This window comes from Scyliorhinus canicula, chromosome 10 (genome assembly GCF_902713615.1).
Source record: "Scyliorhinus canicula chromosome 10, sScyCan1.1, whole genome shotgun sequence".
NCBI classification, from domain to species: domain Eukaryota; kingdom Metazoa; phylum Chordata; class Chondrichthyes; order Carcharhiniformes; family Scyliorhinidae; genus Scyliorhinus; species Scyliorhinus canicula.
In genome coordinates, this window is record NC_052155.1 from 184,748,059 (window position 1) to 184,771,761 (window position 23,703).

The 23,703-nt window shown below is 47.8% G+C and overlaps 1 protein-coding gene across 1 annotated transcript in view; it reads left to right on the plus strand.

Moving 5' to 3' along the window:
• Positions 1 to 23,260, plus strand: part of LOC119972829 (annexin A13-like) — a 47,894-nt gene extending 24,634 nt beyond the window's left edge. The window contains exons 5-11 of the mRNA XM_038810310.1: positions 442 to 475; positions 6,102 to 6,181; positions 8,726 to 8,794; positions 10,188 to 10,289; positions 13,343 to 13,418; positions 14,536 to 14,648; positions 22,995 to 23,260. Coding sequence (XP_038666238.1) covers positions 442 to 475; positions 6,102 to 6,181; positions 8,726 to 8,794; positions 10,188 to 10,289; positions 13,343 to 13,418; positions 14,536 to 14,648; positions 22,995 to 23,114 — 594 coding nt within the window. The 3' untranslated portion in view covers positions 23,115 to 23,260. The remainder of the gene's footprint in view (positions 1 to 441; positions 476 to 6,101; positions 6,182 to 8,725; positions 8,795 to 10,187; positions 10,290 to 13,342; positions 13,419 to 14,535; positions 14,649 to 22,994) is intronic.
• Positions 23,261 to 23,703: the final 443 nt, after the last annotated feature.

Sequence of the window (23,703 nt, forward strand, 5' to 3'; positions counted from 1 at the left end):
GCAAGTCTTTATATACCATACCCTTATACTGCATGCCCCATCATCCCTTTTGTCTTTTTTATCAGGCTCTTTTGCAGTTGACCTGCTTCCCTCCTTTTCCGCACTCCCCCTCTCCTGCCACCACGCTCTCTGCCTCCTCTGACAACCCTTCCCTGGCTTCGTAATGGCTTAATTATCTTTAACTTCTTCCAGGTCTCTCCTTCGGGCATCAAACCTGAAATGTTAACTTTGCTTCTCACTCCACCGCAGTGGGGGGGGGGAATGAAGTTAAGACGCAGACCAGCCATGATCTCACTGAATGGCACAGAGTAGGATTGAGGGGCCGAATGGCCTGTTCCTGTTCTTGCCTTCCAAGATATTCTCTGACCCCCTGAGCCAAACAGTTTTGTCTTTATTTTATAAGCACGTATTAATATTTGTCTATTATAATGTGTTTTTCAGCAAATTGAGGCCTTGAAGGAAGCCTACAAACAAAGTAAGTGTTCCAGATACTTTGATAAAGAAATTGACTCCCATTTCCTTCTGGTGGTGTTGTGGTAATGCCACTGAACTAATAACCCCGGGGACATGGGTTCAGATCCTCACCATGGCAACTGGTGGAATTTAAATTGAATGAACAACTTTGGAATTGGGTTGCATTTTCCGAGTTTTCCCTGTCGACGGGAACTTGCAATCCCGCCAAAGACCCCCCCTGTGGAAAATCCCACCCCGAGTCTCAGTAATGGTGACCATGAAACTAACATCGCTGGCTGTAAAAACCCATCTGGTTCACTAATGTCCTTTAGGGAGGGAAATCTGCCCTCCTTACCTGGTCTGGCCTACACGTGACTGCAGATCCACAGCGGGCAGCACAGTAGCACAGTGGTTAGCACAGTTGCTTCACAGCTCCAGGATCGCAGGTTCGATTCCTGGCTTGGGTCACTGTGCGGAGTCTGCACGTTCTCCCCGTGTCTGCGTGGGTTTCCTTCGGGTGCTCCGGTTTCCTCCCACAGTCCAAGGATGTACAGGTTAGGTGGATTGGCCGTGATAAATTATCATAGATTCTCATAGAATTTACAATGCAGAAGGAGACCATTCGGCCCATCGAGTCTGCACCGGTCTGCACCCTACCCAAGGTCAACACCTCCACCCTATCCCCATAACCCAGTAACCCCACCCAACATTAAGGGCAATTTTGGACACTAAGGGCAATTTATCATGACCAATCCACCTAACCTGCACATCTTTGGACTGTGGGAGGAAACCGGAGCACCCGGAGGAAACCCACGCACACACGGGGAGGATGTGCAGACTCCGCACAGACTGACCCAAGCCAGAATCGAACCTGGGACCCTGGAGCTGTGAAGCAATTATGCTATCCACAATGCTACCGTGCTGCCCTTAGTGTTCAAAAGACAATAATCGTCTTTCCACCACGCTCAAAAAAATCCAGTTTGCATGCGATGCATAAATATACAATGGCCTGCCTTCAACCCGCTCCTACAGTCATGTGTCGACATAGCAGAGCTATTTCTAAATTCTCAAGGCTTCCTGTGCCAAACCTGCCTGTATCTTTCAGTTCGCAGTTATACTGCACAAGTGGAAAAAAAGTTCACATCACTGGTGGTGGAGAGGTGATTTATTCTGGTACTGCCAACAGGTCCCTGTCTTCTCTTGTGAGGATAGCTTAGAGAAGCTGGGGCTGTTCTCCGTGGAGAAGACAAGGTTGAGAGGAGACTTAACTGAGGAGCTCAAAAGCACGAGGGGGCCTAAATAGAATAGATAGGCAGAAAAAACGCGTTGCCATTGACTGAAAGCTTGAGAAACAAAGACACCAGTCTAAGGTGAAGGGTAAAAGGCGAGGACAAGGTGAGTGGTTATCTTCTGGAATAAGAGTGTGGAGGAGGCAGATCCAACCGTAGCTTTCAAAAGGGAATTGGGTAATTATTCGAATAGAAAGAAACCTGCAAGGCACCTGGAGAAAGGATGGGGGAACGGGACATTCAGAATCAGACTGGCCACAACGGGTTTAATGGTCCCCTTCTGTTTCGGAACCGTTCTGTGGTCCCGTGAGTCTTAGATGCTGCCTGCTTCTAATTTGGAATATAGATTGTTTGCACGCGAAGGGGGTGAAATCAGTCTGGGAGTGGGTTGAGGTGCTGGGGGCGGGATTCTCCGAGCCCCGCGCCGGAGAATTGCCGCATCCGCGCCACGCCGCCCCGACGCCGGCACGCGATTCTCCGAGGAGTGGAGAATCGGCGCCATTTGCGCCGGTGCGTTTGGCGCGCTGCTGGTTGCGGGCCGCTGTCCGTGGCTGGGCCGCCGATTCTCCGGCCTGGATGGGTCAAGCAGCCACGTGGAAACGGCAGTGCCCCGCCGGCGCCATTCACACCTGCTCGCAGCCGGCAGGAACTCTGTGTGTAGCGTCGGGGGCGCGGCCTGTGGGGGGAGAGGGGGCTCCTTCACCGGGGTGGGGGGAGTCTCCGATGGGGTCTGGCCTGTGATCGGGGGCCCACCAATCGGCGGGCCGGCCTCTCCAACCCCGGTCCTATTTTGTTACACGCCCGGCCCCTGAACTCTCACGCCATGTTGCGTCGGGGCCGGTGCGTTGAGGAAGTCCCCCGTGCATTCGCGGGTTGGCGCGGTGCCCAGTTAGCGCCGGAAAGGGAGGCTGGAGCGGCGTGAACCCTCTGTCCCGCGATCAGAGAATCGCGTCCTCTGCCTCCATATTGGAGAATTCTGCCCTGGGTGTGGAGTGGGATCAGGAGGCAGGGGAGTATAATAAATCCTTTGCACTGCCGCCCAATTATCTTCCTTACTGACCTAAAGAACAGGAATTCCACCCCTTAAATCTTCACCATTACTTTAAGGTTGGGAGAATCAGAGATGGCCTCCTGCACAAATGGTCTACTGGCCAACTAAGCTCTGGGTAAACCCGAACTGAACTGTTCTCTGTGACCTCCACTGCCTAATGGGGAAACCTCAATGGCCTGGGTTTCACTGCAGTGTTTGCAGTATGTGGCAGAACCGAGTGCGGCAGCATCGTTTAGTAATCCAGTGATCAGACTAATGACCCCAGGTATAGGAGCTCCAATCCCACCGCGACCGTTTGTGAGTTGAATTCAGTACATTGAATAATTGTGGAATTCGGAAGGTGCGCACAGTACGGCAATTGTGACCATGAAGTCATCGGGTGGTTCGCCGATGCCTTTTAGGGAAGGAAACCTGCTGTTGTTATGTGGTCTAACCTGGAGGTGACTCCAGACCTGCTTCAACCTGGCTGGCTGCCTGAAATGGCTGAATAAGCCATTCAGCTCTGGAGGAGGCAGCTCACCACCATTTTCTCCCAGGGCCATAGAGGCTGGTTTTGTCAGTGACTCCCACATCCTGCAAATGAATAAATAAAATAAACTGATTGCAACTAACTGTCATACCACCAGGGGGACGCCGCTTAGCTTAAGTGTTCAAACTGATGCATGAATTGACATCCTAATGTTCCTGGAACTTGGAGCAATAACTTGCAACTCTGCAATGTGACCTCCAGGTGGAATGTGTTGGTTGAGGGGTAATGATTGGTCAGACCCGTAGGGTCTACGAAAATGGTTCCATCCGCCTGGGGGGATAGATAATCATTGAATTTACAGTGCAGAAGGAGGCCATTCGGCCCATTGAGTCTGCACCGGCTCCAGGAAAGAGCACCCCACCCAAGGTTAACACCTCCACCCTGTCCCCATAACCCAGTAACCCCACCCAACACTAAGGGCAATTTTGGACACTAAGGGCAATTTAGCGTGGCCAATCCACCTAACCTGCACATCTTTGGACTGTGGGAGGAAACGGGAGCACCCGGAGGAAACCCACGCACACACGGGGAGAATGTGCAGACTCCGCACAGATAGTGACCCAAGCCGGGAATTGAACCTGGAACTCTGGAGCTGTGAAGCAATTGTGCTAATCTCAATGCTACCGTGCTGCCCTGGACAAGGCCTCAGTTTAACATCTCAACCTTAAAACCCGCTTTTGGCTACCCATTCTAATATCCGAGTGGAGGGCACGTGGGGGCGCCAACTCTCTTTGGGACGTATTCCTGGAGGCATCGGTCAGCACATGACCGCATGTCGCCAGCAGCCCCTCCCCCAGTCTCCCACCTTTGATCACCTGACCCATCCATCCTCACGGATATTCCCACGGACAATCCGGAAGCAAGCAGCCTCTTTGGTACACAGTCCGGCTGCCAGTCAAACAGCCATTTTCCCACCCGCAACATTTTTCGCAATGGATCATCAAAAAGGTTTCAAAGAAAACGTAGGGAAAGGACACGCGCAACGTTTTCATTTCTTCTCTGGCTTTGCTCCCAGCAGCTGGCTGGGAATTAGCCTTGACTTCCTGGAGACTCCAGGAAATGGGAGAAATGTTGGAAATGGGAGTATAGTTCAGTGTCCTCCCAATCGGGGTGGGGGGTAATCCTGGGTTGAGGGTAAAGGAAGACTTACCAGGATAATTAGTATGGAAGGTGGATCCGTCAGTTCAATTGTGACCATGGCAGAGAAACTGGGACAGTGGAATGCAGTCCTTCCAGGAGATGGAGTGGGAGGAAGTGTAGTCTAGATAACTGTGGGAGTCAGTGGGCCTATTGCGGACATTGACCAATGGTCCCGTTCCGAGAAAGGGAAACGGAGAAGTCAAGGGAAGGGAAGGAAGAGTCGGAGACCATGTGAAGATGAGGGAAGGGTAGAAACGGAAACAAAGTTGAAATTTTCCAGTTCCGGACGAGAGCAAGAAATGGCACTGACACAGTCATTAATGTGCTGAAAAATGAAATGAGGGAGCAGGGGGCGGGGTAGAACTAAAACAAAAGAAACTTCCATATAACCCACAAAAGGCAACCATAACTCGGCCCTGTCTGGCAGCCCAAAGCAACAACATTTATTTGGTGGACATGAATTAAGTGAGGAGTTTTTCAAGGTGAAAGCAAATTTGTGTAAGGTGGAGGAGGGTGGTGGTGAGTGGGGTCTGGAAGGAAGAAGTGGGGAGGCCTTGGGCCTTCCTGGTGGGGGTTGGAGGTGTGGAGAGACAGGGGGTTGGATTCTCCATTTGGGAGACTAAACCCCACACCGGCGTGAAAACGGTGGTGTTTTACGCCAGGAAAACGGCGCAAATCGGTCACCGATTCCCTGCTCCGGGTAATTAGTATGGAAGGCGGATACTGTCGGAACTCATGGGTCTCAAACCTAAATGGGGAGTGTTATCGACAGCCAATGATGAGCACCAGTATCTTGTTTTTGAGTTAATCCAGGCGACGTAGAGCTCCCAGCTGCCGATACGGTCCGGAGCATTGCTGGGTCCGTGGCTGGCTGCACGTGCGCGCAGCGGCGACCTGCAGCGGCAGGCCGTGCTTCATGTTGGACGCAGCCCTCGGACCCGGACTGCAAAAATAGTCCCCCCCCCCCCTTCAGCCGCCTCGCGTGTACCCGGACCCCCCCGCCCCCCCCCCCCCCACATTGCTCCCAGCCCCCCTGCCCGTGGATCGGCTCTCCCCCGCCTGTAGCAGCGCTGGACTGAGTCGGCAGCCGCCATGCTGAGTTCCCGACGGGTGAGCCCACACAAGTGCCGCGCGGACGGGAACTCGGCCGGTCGGGGGCTGAGCATCGTGGGGCGGTCCTCAGGCAATGGCCTGAGGCCGTGGATACGGCGTGCGGCGTACTCCGAGAGTACACCACTTTTCAGGGGGCAGAGCATCGTGAAAGTGCCGCTGCCCCCAGTTCTGGCATCGTCAGGGATTCTCCGCCTCGTCGCCGTACGCGATTTCGGCGTCGGGGATCAGAGAATCCAGCCCAGGACGTCCATGGCGAAGAGGAGATGGTTAGGACCAGGAAAATGGAAGCTGTTCTAGAGGCAGAAGGAAGGATGCTGGCACAGATGGAAAGAGGCGGGAGAAGAGGAGAAAAAACGAAATCATGAGTGTAACAAATCATGCAGCTTTGCTGTGATTCTGACTTGGGTGGACTCCACAAATGGAAGGCGATATTTTGTAATTCACACCAATCTTCCACCTCAATTTCGATAGTGTTCTATTTTGCAACATTGTTCACGATAAGCCTTTCCCATTTGTTTTGGTACAGTGTTTCCAAGTGATCTGGTAAATGATGTTCAAAGTGAAACCAGTAACACGCTGAGAAAATTGTTACTCTTGTTGCTCGAGGTAAGGCATAATACCACTTTCAACTCCTACTGGCGTGTCACAGATGTAATAAGATATTTCAAGCCATCTACAGCAATTTTTGCTTTCAATGTACACACAAGGGAGAATAGGTTAGCCATTCAACTAAAAGGATAATTTATAAAATCAACAAGCTTCATGTCTTTATTAGAATTGAATTGTTTGGAAATATTCCATTGAGTGTCTGAAACTTCATCGTAGGGTAGAATCATGGGATCATACAGCAGAGAATGAGGCCATTCAGCCCATCCTCCTTGTAATGGCTCTTTGAAAAAGCTATCCAGTTAGTCCCATTGCCCTGCTCTTTCCCCACAACTTTTTCCCCCTCCAAACATTCACCCAATTGCCTCTTGAAAGACACCATTGGATCTGCTCCCATTGCACTCTTAAGCAGCATTTACCAGATCGTTACACAAAATAATCCTCACCCCCCCCCCCCCCCCCAATAAAATGGATGTATCAAAACAGCATCTACGGATCAAAGTGGAATTGATGGAATAGTTTCGCCCGAAAGCCACCTATTGGCTCTGACCACATCGTAACCAGGCAGGGCATGGGAGTGAGGTGAGGGGGTGGGGGGGTGGTGGAGGGGGATGGGGGGGGGGGGGGTGGAGGGGGGGGGGGAGAACGGTGGGAGGAGGCGATGGACTAGGAAACTCAGACATCACTAAGATAGACGTTAATTACCACCAGAAGTCTCAAAGCTGTTTACAACCAATGGAGTACTTTTGAACTGTAGTCACGGTTTTAATGTCGGAAACACAGCGGCTAATCTGCGCACAGCAGGATCCCATGAGCAGAATGGTGGTCATGACCCGATAATCTCATTTTATTTTGATGTTGAATGAAGGGCAAATATTGCCCAGCACACCAGGGAGAAGTCCTCTGTTCTTCTTCTTCAAAATAACACTATGGGATCTTTTAATGTGTGCAGTTTTGGTCTCATTACCTCAGAACGGGTATACCTGCCATAGAGGGAGTGCAGTGGAGGTTCACTGGGCTGATACTGGGATTGGTGGGACTGTCCTATGAGGGGAGATTGGTTAGACTGGGCCTGTATTCACTGGAGTTGAGAAGGATAAGAGGAGATCTGATTGAAACTTATAACATTCTAACAGGGCTGGAGAGACTAGATGCCGGGAAGATGTTTTTCCTGGTTGGGGAATCTAGGACCAGGGACACAGTCTCAGGATACGAGGTAGACCATTTAGGATTGAGATGCAGAAACATTTCTTCATTCAGAAGGTGGTGAACGTGTGGAGTTCTCCGCTACAGAAGGCTGTGGAGGCCGAGTCGCTGAATGTATTCAAGAAAGAGATGGATCATTTTTTAGATTTTAATGGCATCAAGGGACATGAGGAGAAAGCGGGAATGTGGCATTCAGATCGAGGATCTGTCATGATTGTATTGACTGGTGGAGCAGGTTCAAGGGGCCGAATGGCCTCCTCCTGCTCTCTATGTTTCACATCCATCTGAAAGGGGTGGGGGGGGGGGGGGGCGTAAAGGGTTTAGTTTTGCTTCTCATCCAAATGGCAGCACCTCCGACAATCCAGCTTTCCCTCAGTACTGCACCAGCTCTGACTTATATCCTAATTCCTGGAGTGGGACTGGAACCGAGGACCTTGATTTGTAACTGAGAAGTAAGAGTGCGACCAACCGAGCCATGGCTGACACTTCAAAAGGAAAGAGGAGGGACACAGAGATGAGTCCAAAATGTGGGATGTGACTAATATTTGGTTAATCCGGCAGATAAAGAAGAAATCTGATTAAAGGCTGATTTTGTTGAAGTCAGTGTTCAGACTCGACACCGCTCCCAAAGCTTTGGTTAAGTTTGCTTGGACCACATTCCTCCCGATATCAGTAATAACAGAATATAAAAAAGCATGAAGCTAAGCTTACCTTCTATAATACTGGGGATACGGAGCCTTGAGTTCCAATTTAAGGCACTGTTGAGTTTAGTTTTGTGCATCCACAGCTCACCAAGAAAGGAAGGACTTCCCAAAAGAGAAGTGTTGAATTTTGATCCCCTCCTGGGTGTTGTGGCTTTAGGTCATCCTGAGCTGAGGTCATGAAAAGCCTGATATAAATATAAGTCCTTCACCCCAACCCCCATCATAGAGTCACAGTGTTCACTAAAAATCTAATGTTAAGCATAGCGATAACATAGAACATAGAACAGTACAGCACAGAACAGGCCCTTCGGCCCTCGATGTTGTGCCGAGCAATGATCACCCTACTTAAACCCACGTAACCCGTATACCCGTAACCCAACAATCCCCCCATTAACCTTACACTACGGGCAATTTAGCATGGCCAATCCACCTAACCCGCACATCTTTGGACTGTGGGAGGAAACAGGAGCACCCGGAGGAAACCCACGCACACACGGGGAGGACGTGCAGACTCCACACAGACAGTGACCCAGCCGGGAATCGAACCTGGGACCCTGGAGCTGTGAAGCATTGATGCTAACCACCATGCTACCGTGAGGCCTGGCTAACGTTGTTGGTAATTGTGTGAATGCAGGCTGATCGAGACGAGGGGTTCGAAGTTAATGAAAGCCTGGCAGAGCAAGATGCTAAAGAGCTGTATGAGGTAATTAAACCACATGCAACATATGTTTTTTTTTTTTGCTTTATTCTTCTGTAGGATGTGGGCACCCCCTGGCAAGACCAGCATTTATTGCCCATCCCTAATCACCCTGAGTTGAGTGTCTTGCCATTGCTGAGGGCAGTTAAGGGTGAACCATATTGCTGGAGTCATGTGTGGCTAAGGATGGCAGATTTCCTTCCTTAAAATGGGGGGTGGGCGGGTTTACAGCAATCGATGATAATTATCATGGTCTTCACGATTGAAAGCAGCCTTACATTCCAGATTTACTCACTGAATTTTAAACTACACCGCTCATGTTGGGATTTGAATCCATACCCCCGTGGTGTTCTCTGCTTTACTTTACCTGGATGGCTTGGATGTGTAGTGTTGAACAAAGAACAACGAGCTTTGTCAACAAACAAAACTAATTTAGTAACACGACTAAATAAGATTTGTTCTATTCCTAGAGAACAAGGTTACTATATTAAATTGCCTATCTCTAACTACAGAACTCTCAAACACACAACTGCTCTGTCTCATGCCTCACCGTCTTCTCCCTGAATCCCAGAAGTCACATGATATATATATACAACTGTTCTGTGGTTCCCTCTAGTGGTAAGAAGCATTATCATTAGCTTTGTTATGGGTCAGGGTTTAGAGAACCCCAAAGTGTATCATGGAGTTCACCTGACCCACAACTTTTAATAGATTGTGGTATGGGGAGCACACGGCTCACTCTACTGGTATGGTACAGCAGAAATGGACCAGCATTTTTTAAAACAAAACAATGTTTATTCTATTAATTCAAGTTAACCTTTTTAAAACAAACAGTGAATATCTTAGCAACCATTAATTCAAAGATAACCCCCAAAGAATACAACACTAAGTAATCCTTTAAGCTGTCCTTTTAACGTCCAAAAGACTTAATAAACCTTTAAACAGGAGCACATTAGGTTCACATTCACTATTGAGAACATTTATAATTCTGAATTCACCAAATGATCCAGAGATGGTCATTGGATGGCAGAGAGATTAACAGGACAGCTCTTTGTTTAACTTCCGCTGCAGCTCACTGGAAAACCCAGACACACCCAAGCTTTTTATCAAAATGAAACTAAAAAGCAGAACCAGAACTCAGCTCCACCCACACTCTGACATCACTGCAGTAACATGAGCGGCTAACCATTTCTTAAAGTGACATTCTCATGACAGCTTGTTAACTCTACATCCCAGTCAATATACATATCATGACAACCCCCAGATCATGAGCCTGGTGCCACTGGTTTGCTGGCCATACCACATTCCCACTGTGCCACCGTCTCCCTCTCTGTGATAAGACGATGCGAAGATATTCTTAGCGATGACTTTCAATTTGACAACTTATTCCCTTTCACAGGCTGGAGAGAATCGCTGGGGGACGGATGAACTGGCATTTAATACTGTCTTAACCAAAAGGAACTGTATGCAGTTAAGAGCTACTTTTAAGGCCTATGAAGCTGTAAGTATTACTCATTACAGAGGATGCTGGATAAACTCAGCAGGTTTGGCAGCATGTCGCTGGGAAAAGAGAATCCAGGGAACCGGAGAATTCCAGCCAACGTTGTATCAGTTATTGTCAATTTGCCTTCACTTGAAATTAAAATTGTGGGATGAATATAAACCAAGGAAACATAACCTTAAAATTCAAACCACACCATGCTGTAGCGAAGTAAAGACACACTTCCTCACGTGTAAAGGGTCAGTAGGAGTGTGGATTGCCCTTCCCCAAGATGCAGCAGATGCTCACTCAATTAATAACTTTCAAATCTACAATAGCTAGTTTTTTTGTGTGCCAGATATGGATACTGATAAGATTTGGGGACAAGGAAAGTAGGTGGAGTCCATATAATAATCATCTCATAAAATGGCAAGAGCAGGCTCGAGGGGCTGAATGGCCTCCTCCTGTTACTACAATCCACCTAACCTGCACATCTTTGGACTGTCTCCATAGACAGTCCAAAGATGTGCAGGTTAGGTGGATTGGCAGTGCTAAATTGCCCTTAGTGTCCAAAAAGGTTAGGTGGAGTTACGGGGATAGGGTAGAGGTGTGGGCTTAAGTAGGGTGCTCTTTCCTAGGGCTGGTGCAGACTCGATGGGCTGAATGACCTGCTTCTGCACTGTAATTTCTATAATTCTATGACAGCCTTGTGATTGAGGTATGCCTATCTTGCACAGCCGATTGATACTCAACAGTTAGTCCAGCTGGAAATTTCCATTGTTACTTTAGCTTTGAACTACCAAACAAAAGAAAAGTGAAATGGAGAAAGGATCTTGGTTAAGAAATTGTTGCTGTTATCTATTCAGTTGATGTTTGCGGCGCCTCAGTTGTTAGTATTCTTCCCTCTGACTTTCAATGTTCTGGATTCCAGTCCTTCTGGATTTAAGCACAAGAATCTATAGGCTGGCACTCGAGTGCAGTCCTGAGGGAGTGCGGCACTGTCAGCGGGTGAGACGTTAAACCCAACCCCGAGCTGCCTGCTTGGGTGGGATGTAAAATATCCCATGACTCTATTCTGAAGCAGAGCGGGCCAGTTCTCCCCGGTGTCCTGGCCAATATTTATCCCACAAATCAACGTCACCAGAACAGATTACCGACTCTGGTCATTATCACGTTGCTGTTTGTGGGAGCTTGCTGTGCTCAAAATGACTGCTGTGTTTCCCACATCACAACAGTTATTAACAGTGCTTTGTGATCTCCGTGAAAGGTGCTAGATAAATGCAAAGTTTTCATTTTAGTATTATACATTCTTTCACTCCAATAACCATTTTATAAATTTGTTAATGGAATAGCAATATACGAGAGCAGCACAGTGGCGCAGTGGTTAGCACTGCAGTCTCACAGCGCCGAGGACCCGGGTTCAATCCCGGCTCTGGGTCACTGTCCGTGTGGAGTTTGCACATTCTCCCCGTGTTTGCGTGGGTTTCGCCCCCACAGCCCAAAGATGTTCAGGGTAGGTGGATTGAACATGCTAAATTGCCCCTTAAATTGGAAAGAATTAATTGGGTACTCTAGATTTAAAAAAAACAAGAATAACAAGATACCGGGGATGCTGGTAACCTGAATTAATGGCAAATGCTGAGTGGGTCAGGCAGCGTCTGTGGCGACAGAATAACAGAGTTAATGTTTCAGGTCATCACCTTTCACCAGAACCGGGAGAAGTTAGAGATGGAATAAATCTTAAGCAAGTGACCCCTGCTGCAGTATAATCAGCTCGCTCCCTGAACTCTTGCTTCAAGGATCGTGCTTCGGCCGAGATACTGAAACATAGAACCTGGAACTGTCAAGCCGGCAAAAGGCAACTGCCAACTCCTGTGCCATTGATTTGCCCAAACAAGGATTTTGGTTTTCAGTTCCACTTAACCAGAGGTGTCACAGATTGCCTGTACCTGTGGATAGATACCTGAACAGGAAAAAGTTGAAAGGTTCTGAGGAAAGTGTGGTGAGTGGGGCTGGTGAGGATTCAGTCAGAAGTATCCTTTCTTCTGAAATAGGAGTTTGCGGGTTGGAGTAACGCTTCAGAGATTTGAACCACAAATAGCCAATGCAGGAAATCTTAGCTTGATCTCTGATCACACGAGATGTTTTCAAGTTTCCCCCTCTTTATGTTGCAGTCATAAAATGTTATGAGAAAGTACATCAACGCTAGAGATTCACGTATGCAGTGCCTCCTTTCTGCGTAAGCTCACAGTAGAATCTTTAAAAAAAAAAAATTTTTAGAGTAGCCAATTGATTTTTTCCAATTAAGGGCCAATTTAGTGTGGCCAATCCACCTAACCTGCACATCTTTGGGTTGTGGGGGCGAAACCCACGCAAACACGGGAAGAATGTGCAAACTCCACACGGACAGTGACCCAGGGCAGGGATCGAGCCTGGGACCTCAAAGCCGTGAGGCAGCAGTGCTAACCACTGCGCCACTGTGTTGCCCGTACCTGTTCTGGCCCTTTGAAAGAAAGACCAGCATTTCTTTCGCACCTTTCGTGGCATCCCGACAGCCAATGACCTGCTTTCCCGTACCAGCCTCCCCAGACAGGCGCCGGAATGTGGCGACTAGGGGCTTTTCACAGTAACTTCATTGAAGCCTACTCGTGACAATAAGCGATTTTCATTTCATTTTTCATTTCATTTCACTGTCATAATGTAGCATCCAGTTTGCAAACAGGAAGCTCGCACAGTTTCAGCGGCATTGATTAAGGGATAATTAGCGAGCAGGAAAGAACCCTCTAGTTCATATCCAAATAGTGCCGTGGGATCATTTGCACCAACCTGCAAGAGCAGACAGGGCCTCGATTTGACATCTCATTTGAAAGACAGCAGCACCAGGAATGCAGCACTCCCTCAGTACCACACTAGGAGCATTACCTTGGATTTTGTGTTCTGGCCTCTGGATGGTGGGATTTGAACTCCCAACGTTCCGATTCAAGGGCCAAAGTGCTTCCCTCTGGAACTCTAGTCGGGATTATCGGTAGATTATTAAACAGAGGCTGTAACTGCGCTCTCTCTTATTAACGCAGCTTCATGGCACAGCCATCGATGAAGTGATTAAAAGAGAATCATCAGGCGACGTGGAGAAGGCCTATCTGACGATCGGTAAGGATTTGAGCCAACATTGATAATAATTTGGATTTTTAAATTTAAACACCGCGTGTGAAATTAGTTTTATTTTCTTTGATACACAGTCACATTGAGCATCACAGCCTTAAATATTGATCCTCAGCATGCCAGCTGAATACCCAGCAAGACTACAAGTCCTGGGGAGGCTGTTCAACCCTTCCAGCCTGTTGCATGATCCAATTAGATTACGACTGATCTTAAATCCATCTACTGTCTTGTTTCTGTATGCCGTAATACCCTCGTCGAACGATGATCTATCAATTTTTTTTATTTTTATTTAGAGCGCTCAATTATTTTTGAACCACAAATAGCCAACACAGTAAGGGCAGCACGGTGGCCTAGTGGTTAGCACAACCGCCTCACGGCGCCGAGGTCCCAGATTCGATCCCGGCGTGGGTTTCGCCCCCACAACCCAAAAATGTGCAGAGTAGGTGGATTGGACACGCTAAATTGCCCCTTAATTGGAAAAAATAATTGGCTAATCTAAATTTATTAAAAAAAAAATAGCCAACACAGGAAATCTTAGCTTGATCTCTGATCACACGAGATGTTTTCAAGTTTTTCCCTCTTTATGTTGCAGTCGTCAAATGTTATTGGAAAGTACTTGCATAGAACGCCGCTTTGGAGGGGGCTGCGCATCACGAAAGCGGCGCCACCTCCGATTCAGTCGGCAACTTTGATTCTCCGGCCAATCGCCGAACGCGATTTTGGCATCTGCGACCGGAGAATCCAGCCCATTATCCCTGGTTTCCCATCTAATAGTTCACCCTCAATCAAAACCAAAACAAAAATGACTGTAAGTTATCATGTTGCCATTTATGGCATCTTGTTCTGCACTGATTGGTTGCCACGTTTCCTACTTTACTACATATCAAAAGTATTTAATTGGTTGCGAAGTGCTTTGGGACATCCTGAGGTTATGAAAGACGCTGTATAAATGCAGGTTTTTCTTCAACAATGATTGATCCTCATGAATATCGAGGGGAGGGTTAGGAATGAATGGAGATGCAGCACAGCCAATGCCTTCAAAGAATTTCATTTAAGTATGAGCCGACAGATCCATAACTCCGCATTGTCCCATTCCATCCACCAGTTCAGTGCACAAGGGACTGCCAGGCGTATTTTGCTGAGCTGTTACACGAGGCGATGAAAGGTACAGGAACGGACGAGGACACACTGATTCGCATCTTGGTGTCTCGCTCAGAGGTAAAGTGGAGAAATAACTTGGTTTCTTGTGTCTGATTTCCCAGCAAGATTGTTAGAAACGTGTGAGAAGAGCTTTCGTCGGCTGGTTTGCAACAATCCGCTCACCAAGTTCAAATGCAAACCGCTAGCCGTCGGAAACCAGCCACTGGAAAATCAGCGCAAATGGTTCAGAAAATAATCAATTACCCTTCTGATACTTGAAAGTTAACCGGGGCGATTTTGCGCCCGCGTCTCCCATCAGCGAGAACGGCAACGTGGGCACAAATTCTCACGGAAATCGGGAAATGTGACTCCCACTGGCAAGATCCCGTTTCCTGATTTTGCAGGTTCCTCGCCGGCGACATAGTGAAGTTCCCGCCCACAAATGGTAAGAACCTCATTGTAATACGTTTTATTACAGTATAATTAGCGAGCCCGCCGCCACATCATGCTCCCTTCACTGAATATTAATACAACGCCAACGTAGCAACAGGTTTATAAAGGCTTAAATCAGCCAAGGAGACCCTCTCCATGGACACAAAGGTAAGTATAAGGGGCGAGTCCTGATGTTTGCGCTATGACATTGGGAGGTTTGGGGGGATAGCCCCCTATGCTTGTGAGGGGATGCTCTAATCTGTGGTGGGGGTCCTGGGTGGGGGCAGGGGGTGCGTTTACTTTTTGTGCTGCTCGGAGAACCCTCTAAAGTTGGCGCCCCCGATTTCTGGGCAGCCGGCCTTGCCGACTCTATCAGACCCCACTCAGACTCACATCATAAACCTGTCTTGTTATGCTCTTGACGAAAGCATAAGCTGCTTCCTTGATGTGCTCTCTGACAAAGGAAGGTTCAGGCGTGGCGATAACTTCAACACGTTTATTAAACTATTTACAATTCTCCTACTCGGATTCGACTCTACTGTTAATCCTTCTATAGCTACTCAGACTGACGAACCGGTCTGCTACAATCCACGTGGTGGGTGTGATGTTCAATCAACCCTGTGTCTGTACTGACCGAGTGTCTCCACTGGAAAGAGGAAGATCATGTGTGCTGTGTCCTTTATATATGGGTTGGTGTAATGTCCCCCTGTGGTAGTGTCGCCTCTGTGTGTATCGTGAATGCCCATTGGCCGTGTCCTATCTTACTGACTATTGGTTGAATGTCTGTGTGTCATGTCTCTGGTGCTCCCTCTAGTGTCTATCTAGTCTACGTGTACTTACATTAACCCCTTGTGCATTTACAGTGATGCATATCACCACATCCCCTTTTTTTGCGTGTTACAGATTTTCTGTACAGTATTAAAGAAAATTGAACAAAAACAGGTAGATAAGTGATGCTATGTACAAGTTATGATAACAGTGATCAGTAAACAATAAGTCCAAATCACATGTATGAGTCCAAAACCCATCAATTATTATGGTCGAATGTCTTTCTTGTTGGGTTGGTGAGGTGGTGATGTTGATGGTGGCATTGCATTGTAAACGCCATCCTTGTCCCTGTGCGTGAGGAACCAAGAAGTGGTCAAATCACTTTGTTGTCTGATTTGGAGTCTTTTTTTCTTCCGATGCTTGTGGTAGCGATGTTGGATGGCATCTGTCCTGAAAGCCAGGTTGCCTGTTGGTAGTGCAGCAAATGTGAAGGGGAAAGATGCACTGTCCTGCCATGGTATGTCATTGTACTGAGCTGAGCAGTAACAGTGTCCCTCATGGGCAGAGTTGTACCATGTCGTACCAGTCATAGTTCCATTGGTGTAGTCTCTGTCGTGCTTGCTGTCGATGATGTTGCCTTTGGTACGTGTCATGTCGTTGTCTTTGATATGGTTTTCATAGGTTGTGTTATTGTGTCGGTTGGTTTTGTTGCCGTGTTTGCTGCGCTCAAGGACCACACTCTGTGGATAATACGAGTCCTTCACACAGTTACTCGAGTCAGCTTTGTGGCATCTTCTGTTTTCTTGAGCGTGCCGTCACTGAGTTGGCGGCGCTTCCCGTCTGGAGTCATGTCCGGCTTACATGAATCAGCTTTGGCTTGTCGATGCTTCCCGTCTGGAGTCTGGTCTGTTTCATCTGAGTCAGTTTTGGCTTGTCGATGCTTCCCGTCCGGAGTCATTGCAGGTTCACTTGAGTCAGCTGAGGTTTCTTGATGCTCCACGTCAGGAGTCAAAACATTCAGGAATGCATTTGCTTGTGGAGAGGCTCGAGTGAATGAGGTTTGTAGTAACGTGGTGTCACCGGAGTCACCAGTTGTCTCACTGTGATTGTCGAGTGCCTCTGTACACACTAGCTGAGGTCTGTCATGTTGCACATCTTGTATGGGAAGTGGGAGCCGTCGTCACTTGTCTCACATATAGTGGATAGAGCCTCAGTAGCTTCTTGTTGTTCACTTGAGCTGGGTAGACTGTCAGAGTCTTCTTCTGATGGCTCAAACAATGTGAATGGACTGTCATAGTCGCTTTGTTGTTCATTGGAGCGTGGTAGACTGTCATAGTCTTCTTGCTGTGCACTTGAGCGTGGCAGACTGTCATAGTCTTTCTGTTGTTCACTTGAGCGTGGCAGACTTGCATCGTCTGCTGCTGGTTGCTCAGTGAAGGTTGCGAGACCCTCATGGCCTTGTTCATGCAAGGACTGCGCTTTGGAGTCTTGCGTTGCTTCTATCGTGGAGGCTGTCCACGAGCTCACTGTGGAGGTTTGTGACTTGAGTCACTTCTTGTGTGTGCAAGGACTGCGGTGTGGAGTCTTGCATAGCTTTCTGTGCGGAGTCGGGAACCCTTTGCGGTGCATGGACCACTCTCTGTGTGGCAGCAGGCCGCTCACTGTGGGCTTGTATCGCTCTCTGTCCCTTGGCATCAGGCAGCAGCATAATCCTGCACTCACGAGTCGGGATGTCATATATGCTGGGCTGAAGATCCTCAAATCCGAAGAACACATCCGCGTCTGTGTTCGGATTTGGTATTGGGGTCGCCATCTCAAATGATGAAACCTTCATCTGAGTCGTAGTCTTCTCGGACCATATCATCACTTTTTGTATCGGAGCTGGCACTGGGCTTGTGATGTCCGAAGAAGAAATAACGGGCGGAGTGTAGTATTCAAGGACTGTATAATCTCTTTGGACGGTGCTAACTGCTTGTTGCAGGGTTCTGCAGAGGTTACTTTCAGCTACTGGTTGACTTTCAGGCATTGTGCTGTCGTTCCAGGTGAAGGAATCAGGTTTTACGGCTTTAAATTTTTTTTGTACGTGTTTTGGGACATTTCCTCTTTAAGTGGGCGTGGTCCGGGGCCTCTGACGTCACAAAGTGTGTGACGTAGGTTGTAAGAAGCGATTGGGCATGCTCAGATCGCTGTTTCTTTACTTGGGGCCTTTTTCTCAACTGCACATGTGCAGCCACCTTTACCAAGATGGCCGCCGATCAAAATTGTCGTTCTCTGATCCGGGACCTCGGCCTCGTGGTGAGTATTGGCGCCTCTCTTACCGTTTTCTGTTGGTTTGTTTGTGTTTTCCTCGCAGTATTTTTCGAACTTGTCCAGGACTGCCAGGATGTCGCTCCTGTTTTGCCCTTTGGAGAACCTGAATGTTTTGAAGATTTCTTCTGCTCTGGCACCGGCGATGGTGAGCAGAAGCTCTGTCTTTTCAGCATCAGCCACGTCTTGTCGGTCGGCTGCTACCGGGAAGATCTCAAACCTTTGCCTGAATGCACGCCAGTTTTCACTGAGATTGCCGTGGCACTTGAGCCGCTGTGGAACCGGAATCTTGCCTGGGTGTTGTTGCTGGTTGTCACTGTTTTCTGAGTTGTAACGATATGGATTGAAACAGTCACTCACTGCTACCATGTCTTGGTATACTCTTGACTTAGCATAAGCTGCTTCCTTGATGTGCACTCTGACAAAGGAAGGTTCAGGCGTGGCAATAACTTCAACACGTTTCTTAAACTATTAACAATTCTCCTACTCGGATTCGACTCTACTGTTAATCCTTCTATAGCTACTCAGACTGACGAACCAGTCTGCTACAATCCACGTGGTGGGTGTGATGTTCAATCAACCCTGTGTCTGTACTCACTGAGTGTCTCCACTGGAAAGAGGAAGATCATGTGTGCTGTGCCCTTTATATATGGGTTGGTGTAATGCCCTCCTGTGGTAGTGTCACCTCTGTGTGTATCGTGAATACCCATTGGTCGTGTCCTATCTTACTGACCTATTGGTTGAATGTCTGTGTGTCATGTCTCTGGTGCTCCCTCTAGTGTCTAGCCAGTCTACGTGTATTTACATTAACCCCTTGTGTATTTACAGTGATGCATATCACCACAAAACCACACCCATTTATTTTTTTTTTGGCGTGGCTGAGGATCTGATCCAAAACCTCGACTGGGCATCTGGAGAGATGACGTTGGTTTTCAATCAGAGCCTGACATCTGAAAAAAATCTGGGAAAATTCTGCCCAATGTTTTTACCAAGAGCTTCCAACCATCTGTCATTTTAATTCTCCGCCCCACTCCCACTCTGACCCCTCTGTCCTCGGCGTCCAGCACTGATCCATAAGCTTGAGGAAGAGCACCTCATCTTCCGATTGGACACTTTGCAGCAGCTGGGCTCAACACTGAGTTGAATAATTTTAGGGCATAACCTCTGCCCCCATTTCCTTTCCGGCAGCAGGAGCTGGCCATATTTCTGAATTTGCCATTCGCACCTCCTCTGGGCTCATCTATTGTTTCATTATTTGTCCCAGTACCATCTCTCCTTGCCTTGCACCATTATCTCTTTTCATTTAATCTCTCCCATCTTCCATCCCATCGCAGACCTTCACTTGCGTTCTGTTCTCCTATTTGTCTGTACCTGTTCAAAGCCCCTCCCATCTCTTAACTTTTTCCAGTTCTGATGAAAGGTCAGCGAGCTGAAACATTAACTCCATCTTTCTCTCTCCGCAGATGCTGCCTGACCTGTTGAGTATTTCCGGAATGTTCTGTTTTGTTTCAGAGAATGTCCTTGCCGTGCAGGAGAAACATTTTAATTAAACTTGCGAGGTACAGATAGGCACCCTAGATATCGGTGTAAAAGTCAACCTTCGGACCCTCAAACCCCCCCCCAAATAGGGGCCGGCTTACACACTGAATATAAAAGAGAATGACGGACATTGGTGTGGGTGGTCGTCACCTTAAAATGTGAGCAAAAGGAACCGCAACTCCCGTAATTTATACTAACTTATTGTGTCGCAGCTTATTGAATAGATCAACTCCACAAAGATACTCTTAATCACAATAATAATAATCTTCATTGTCACAAGCAGGCTTACATTAACACTGCCATGAAGTTACTGTGAAAAGCCCCTAGTCACCACGTTCCAGCGCCTGTTCGGGTAACGAGCTGGTCCGGGAATTGAACCCGCACTGCTGGCCTTGTTCTGCATTACAAACCAGCTATCCAGCCCACTGAGCTAAACCAACTGTTTACCGTGAAAAGCCCCTAGTCGCCACATTCCGGCGCCTGTTCGGGTACACTGAGGGAGAATTCAGAATGTCCAATTCACCTAACAGCACGTCTTCCGGAACAAGGGAGAGGAAACCGGAGCACCCGGAGGAAACCCACGCAGACACGGGGAGAACGTGCAGACTCCGCACAGATAGTGACCCAAGCCGGGAATTGAACCTGGGACCCTGGAGCTGTGAAGCAATAGTGCTAACCACGGTGCCGCCATGCTGCCCACAATCAAAGCGATATAAAACCTGCCAAATTCACTGGTATCTGGTGCAAAGCGTGGGCATGTCTTAAACTCCACGCATCTTTGTAACACAGCCCGTATCACTAGCCTGATCCCTCGCACCCCCTTGCGAGGTGTAAATTAGAGTCTGACCATCAATAGCATGGACAGCATGTCATGGCAGAAAGGGGAGAGTTGACTGATATGCCAACCATATACAAAAAAATTATTGTTGGAGCCTGAAAATTGGGGTGGTCTCATAGGCCGGATTGACGTATACGACACAATTTGCGGTACATGGTAAACACAGGCTACCTTGAATAGTTCATGTCTGGTTCCGATGTGAAGGCTCCCGTGGGGCACAACGCATATTCCACGCCTGATTTCACTTGATTGCTAACCCCTGATGACGTAGGGCCAGTGAGAGGCTTTAGATACAGTCTACCTGCCATGAGCATCTATCGTCTATTCCCTTTAAACCTACACATCAGCGAATAATTGTAACTAAAAGCCGGGCCAGGATTTTCTGCTCCCGTTCGTGTTGGGCAGGCTCGGAGACAGGAAAGCAGAAAATATCGCGAGAAGGCCAAATTTCCGGTCGGCATGAAAGCAGGAAGCGATTGTCCCCTCCCACGTCAGTCGGGAACCTCATCGTAATCAATTAACGCCTGGCTACCAGGCCCATACGGCAGGATCGTACCCCTCACGGCAGGAAATGGGTCCGTGGCAGTGTGATGTAAAAATAGCATGAAGCACGACTGAACGCAGAAGGCATGCACCTCGTGAGCAACACACCCAGGCGAGCTCGGAGGTGAGCGCGGTGCTCAGGCGGGAGCGGGTCATGCCACGGTAATGCCAAGGGGTGCCAAGGTGGTATTAGGGGGCGTGCACCTGGGTGAAGCTTGTTTCTTGGTTCATTAGAGTGTGCAAGGCAGGCCTTTAAAAATGGCACCCGGATCATCGAGTCGCTGATTTGAAGGCGTGGCAGGTGAACCAGGGGCTGTTCGCTAATGATACATCGTGGAACCCTTCCTGCAATTGTTTCACATCAACGTACCAAGCTATATGACGGGGGTACCAAGCTATATGGTACCATTCTCGTTGGCAGGCTGAACTCTGTTTTACCCCCTGTTATCTGTAAAGGCCGATAGCGGAGGAAATCTCACCCAAGGGCTTGAGATTACTACTACTAATAGTAATAATCTTTATTAGTGTCACAAGTAGGCTTACATTAACACTGCAATGAAGTTACTGTGAAAATCCCCTAGAGTGTCTTTTACATGTGGGTAACAGAGTAATTAGTGTCAATGGTTTATGGAATCATAGAATCCCTACAGTGCAGAAGGAGGCCATTCTGTCCATCGAGTCTGCACCCACACTTGGAAAGACCACCCCACCTAGGCCCACTCCCCTGCCCTATTTCTGGAACTCTGCCCTCAAGGGCAATTTATCATGGCCAATCTACCTAACCCACCCATCTTTGGGCGGTGGGAGGAAACCGGAGCACCCGGAGGAACCCACGCAGACACGGGGAGAACGTGCAGACTCCACACACATAGTCACCCGAGGCCGGAATCGAACCCGGGTCCCTGGCGCTGTGAGGCAGCAGTGCTAACCACTGTGTCACTGTGCCGCCTCAAAATAGAGCCAAACCCTCGCCCAAAAGTTAACGTTGTTAAAATATTAACAAGGTAGCAATACACACCTTAATTAATGCACATATTGGCCAACAGGTTCAGTGGACGATGGCATACACCATGAGTAGCGAATTCCTAGAAAATGTGGCTCAATGTAAACAACTTCAGGATTTGCTTTCCACAAATGACTTTTCACCCCCCAGCCTCCCAGTTTCTTTTTGGCAAACGTGCTGTATTTGCCCATTGAATTTGCAGCAGGAAGTTGGTTTTGGAACCTAACAACGTAACTACCCTTTCAACCACATGATAATTGCCAACGCAAAGCTGCTCAACCTCTCTGGCCCCGAATGGGAACAATTTAAACTACTCGGTCTCTTTCCTGCAGGTAGTCAATTCTACCTGGAGATTCCCCAAGTCTTGAAACAAAACCCAAACACGGTAGATCCTGGAAATCTGAAATAAAAAAAACAGAAAATTGCTGGAAATAGTCAGCAGGTCAGAAACGCTGTGAAGGAAAACAGTGTGAACGTTTCAGCTCAATGGCCTTTCATTTTCACAAATGGCATTCTCTGTTTTACAATAATAATACATTTTGAATGTTTTTATTTTGTTTCTTACTTTTCCGCTCTGGCTTTTATTCTCCCTCTTATTCCAATCTTTCCCTCTCTTTATTTCTCTTTCTGGACCTGAATTGATTTGAATTCACCCGATTTGCTTCTCCGTCAAGCCCCCGTTTCTTCCTCAATCATTAAGCCTCAGCGGTTAAGGAGACAAACTCTTGGTCGCATTATTCACTGACGCCCTCTCTGCGCCGTTATCAGTTCACCCTCCCAGCAAGTTACGGCACAAAGCATTCTCAAGACGAAGAGTGGAGATGATATTCAAAATAACAACATAGAGCAGGAAAAATGCCCCACAGCAAGATCCAGCCCATTTCCACCCTTGACCAGGAGGTTATGCTGTCTTGATGTAAATGTTCACTTATGTTAATGATATCCTGCGATCGTATGATAGAAAGAAACTGGATTTCCTTTCTTCTATTAACAGGTTGATCTTCCATCCATTAAGGAGCGGTATCAGGAGATGTACAAGACGTCTTTGGCAAAGGCAGTCCAATCTGACTCGTCCGGTGATTTCCAGAAGGTTCTGTTGGCCTTAGTAAAATAAGGAGCAATCAAACCTGGGACACTACTTTAATCAATGTGCCTCACGGTGTCCCGGTAATATGCAATGTACAAACCCATGTTGGTTATGTGAATCAATGTCACCATCTGTAATGCTTTTATAAATTATTGCTTTCTAAAAAAAAAAAAATTATCAAGTTATTTCTATTGGGGGTGGGGGAGATGAAATTAACCAAGTTGGACAAAAACATGATAAAAGTTTGTGAGGTATGGGGAGAGAGCTAAAGAGTGGTACTAGTTAATGAAATGAAATGAAAATCGCTTATTGTCACAAGTCGGCTTATAGAACATAGAACATAGAACAGTACAGCACAGAACAGGCCCTTCGGCCCTCGATGTTGTGCCGAACAATGATCACCCTACTTAAACCCACGTAACCCGTATACCCGTAACCCAACAATCCCCCCATTAACCTTACACTATGGGCAATTTAGCATGGCCAATCCACCTAACCCGCACATCTTTGGACTGTGGGAGGAAACCGGAGCACCCGGAGGAAACCCACGCACACACGGGGAGGACGTGCAGACTCCACACAGACAGTGACCCAGCCGGGAATCGAACCTGGGACC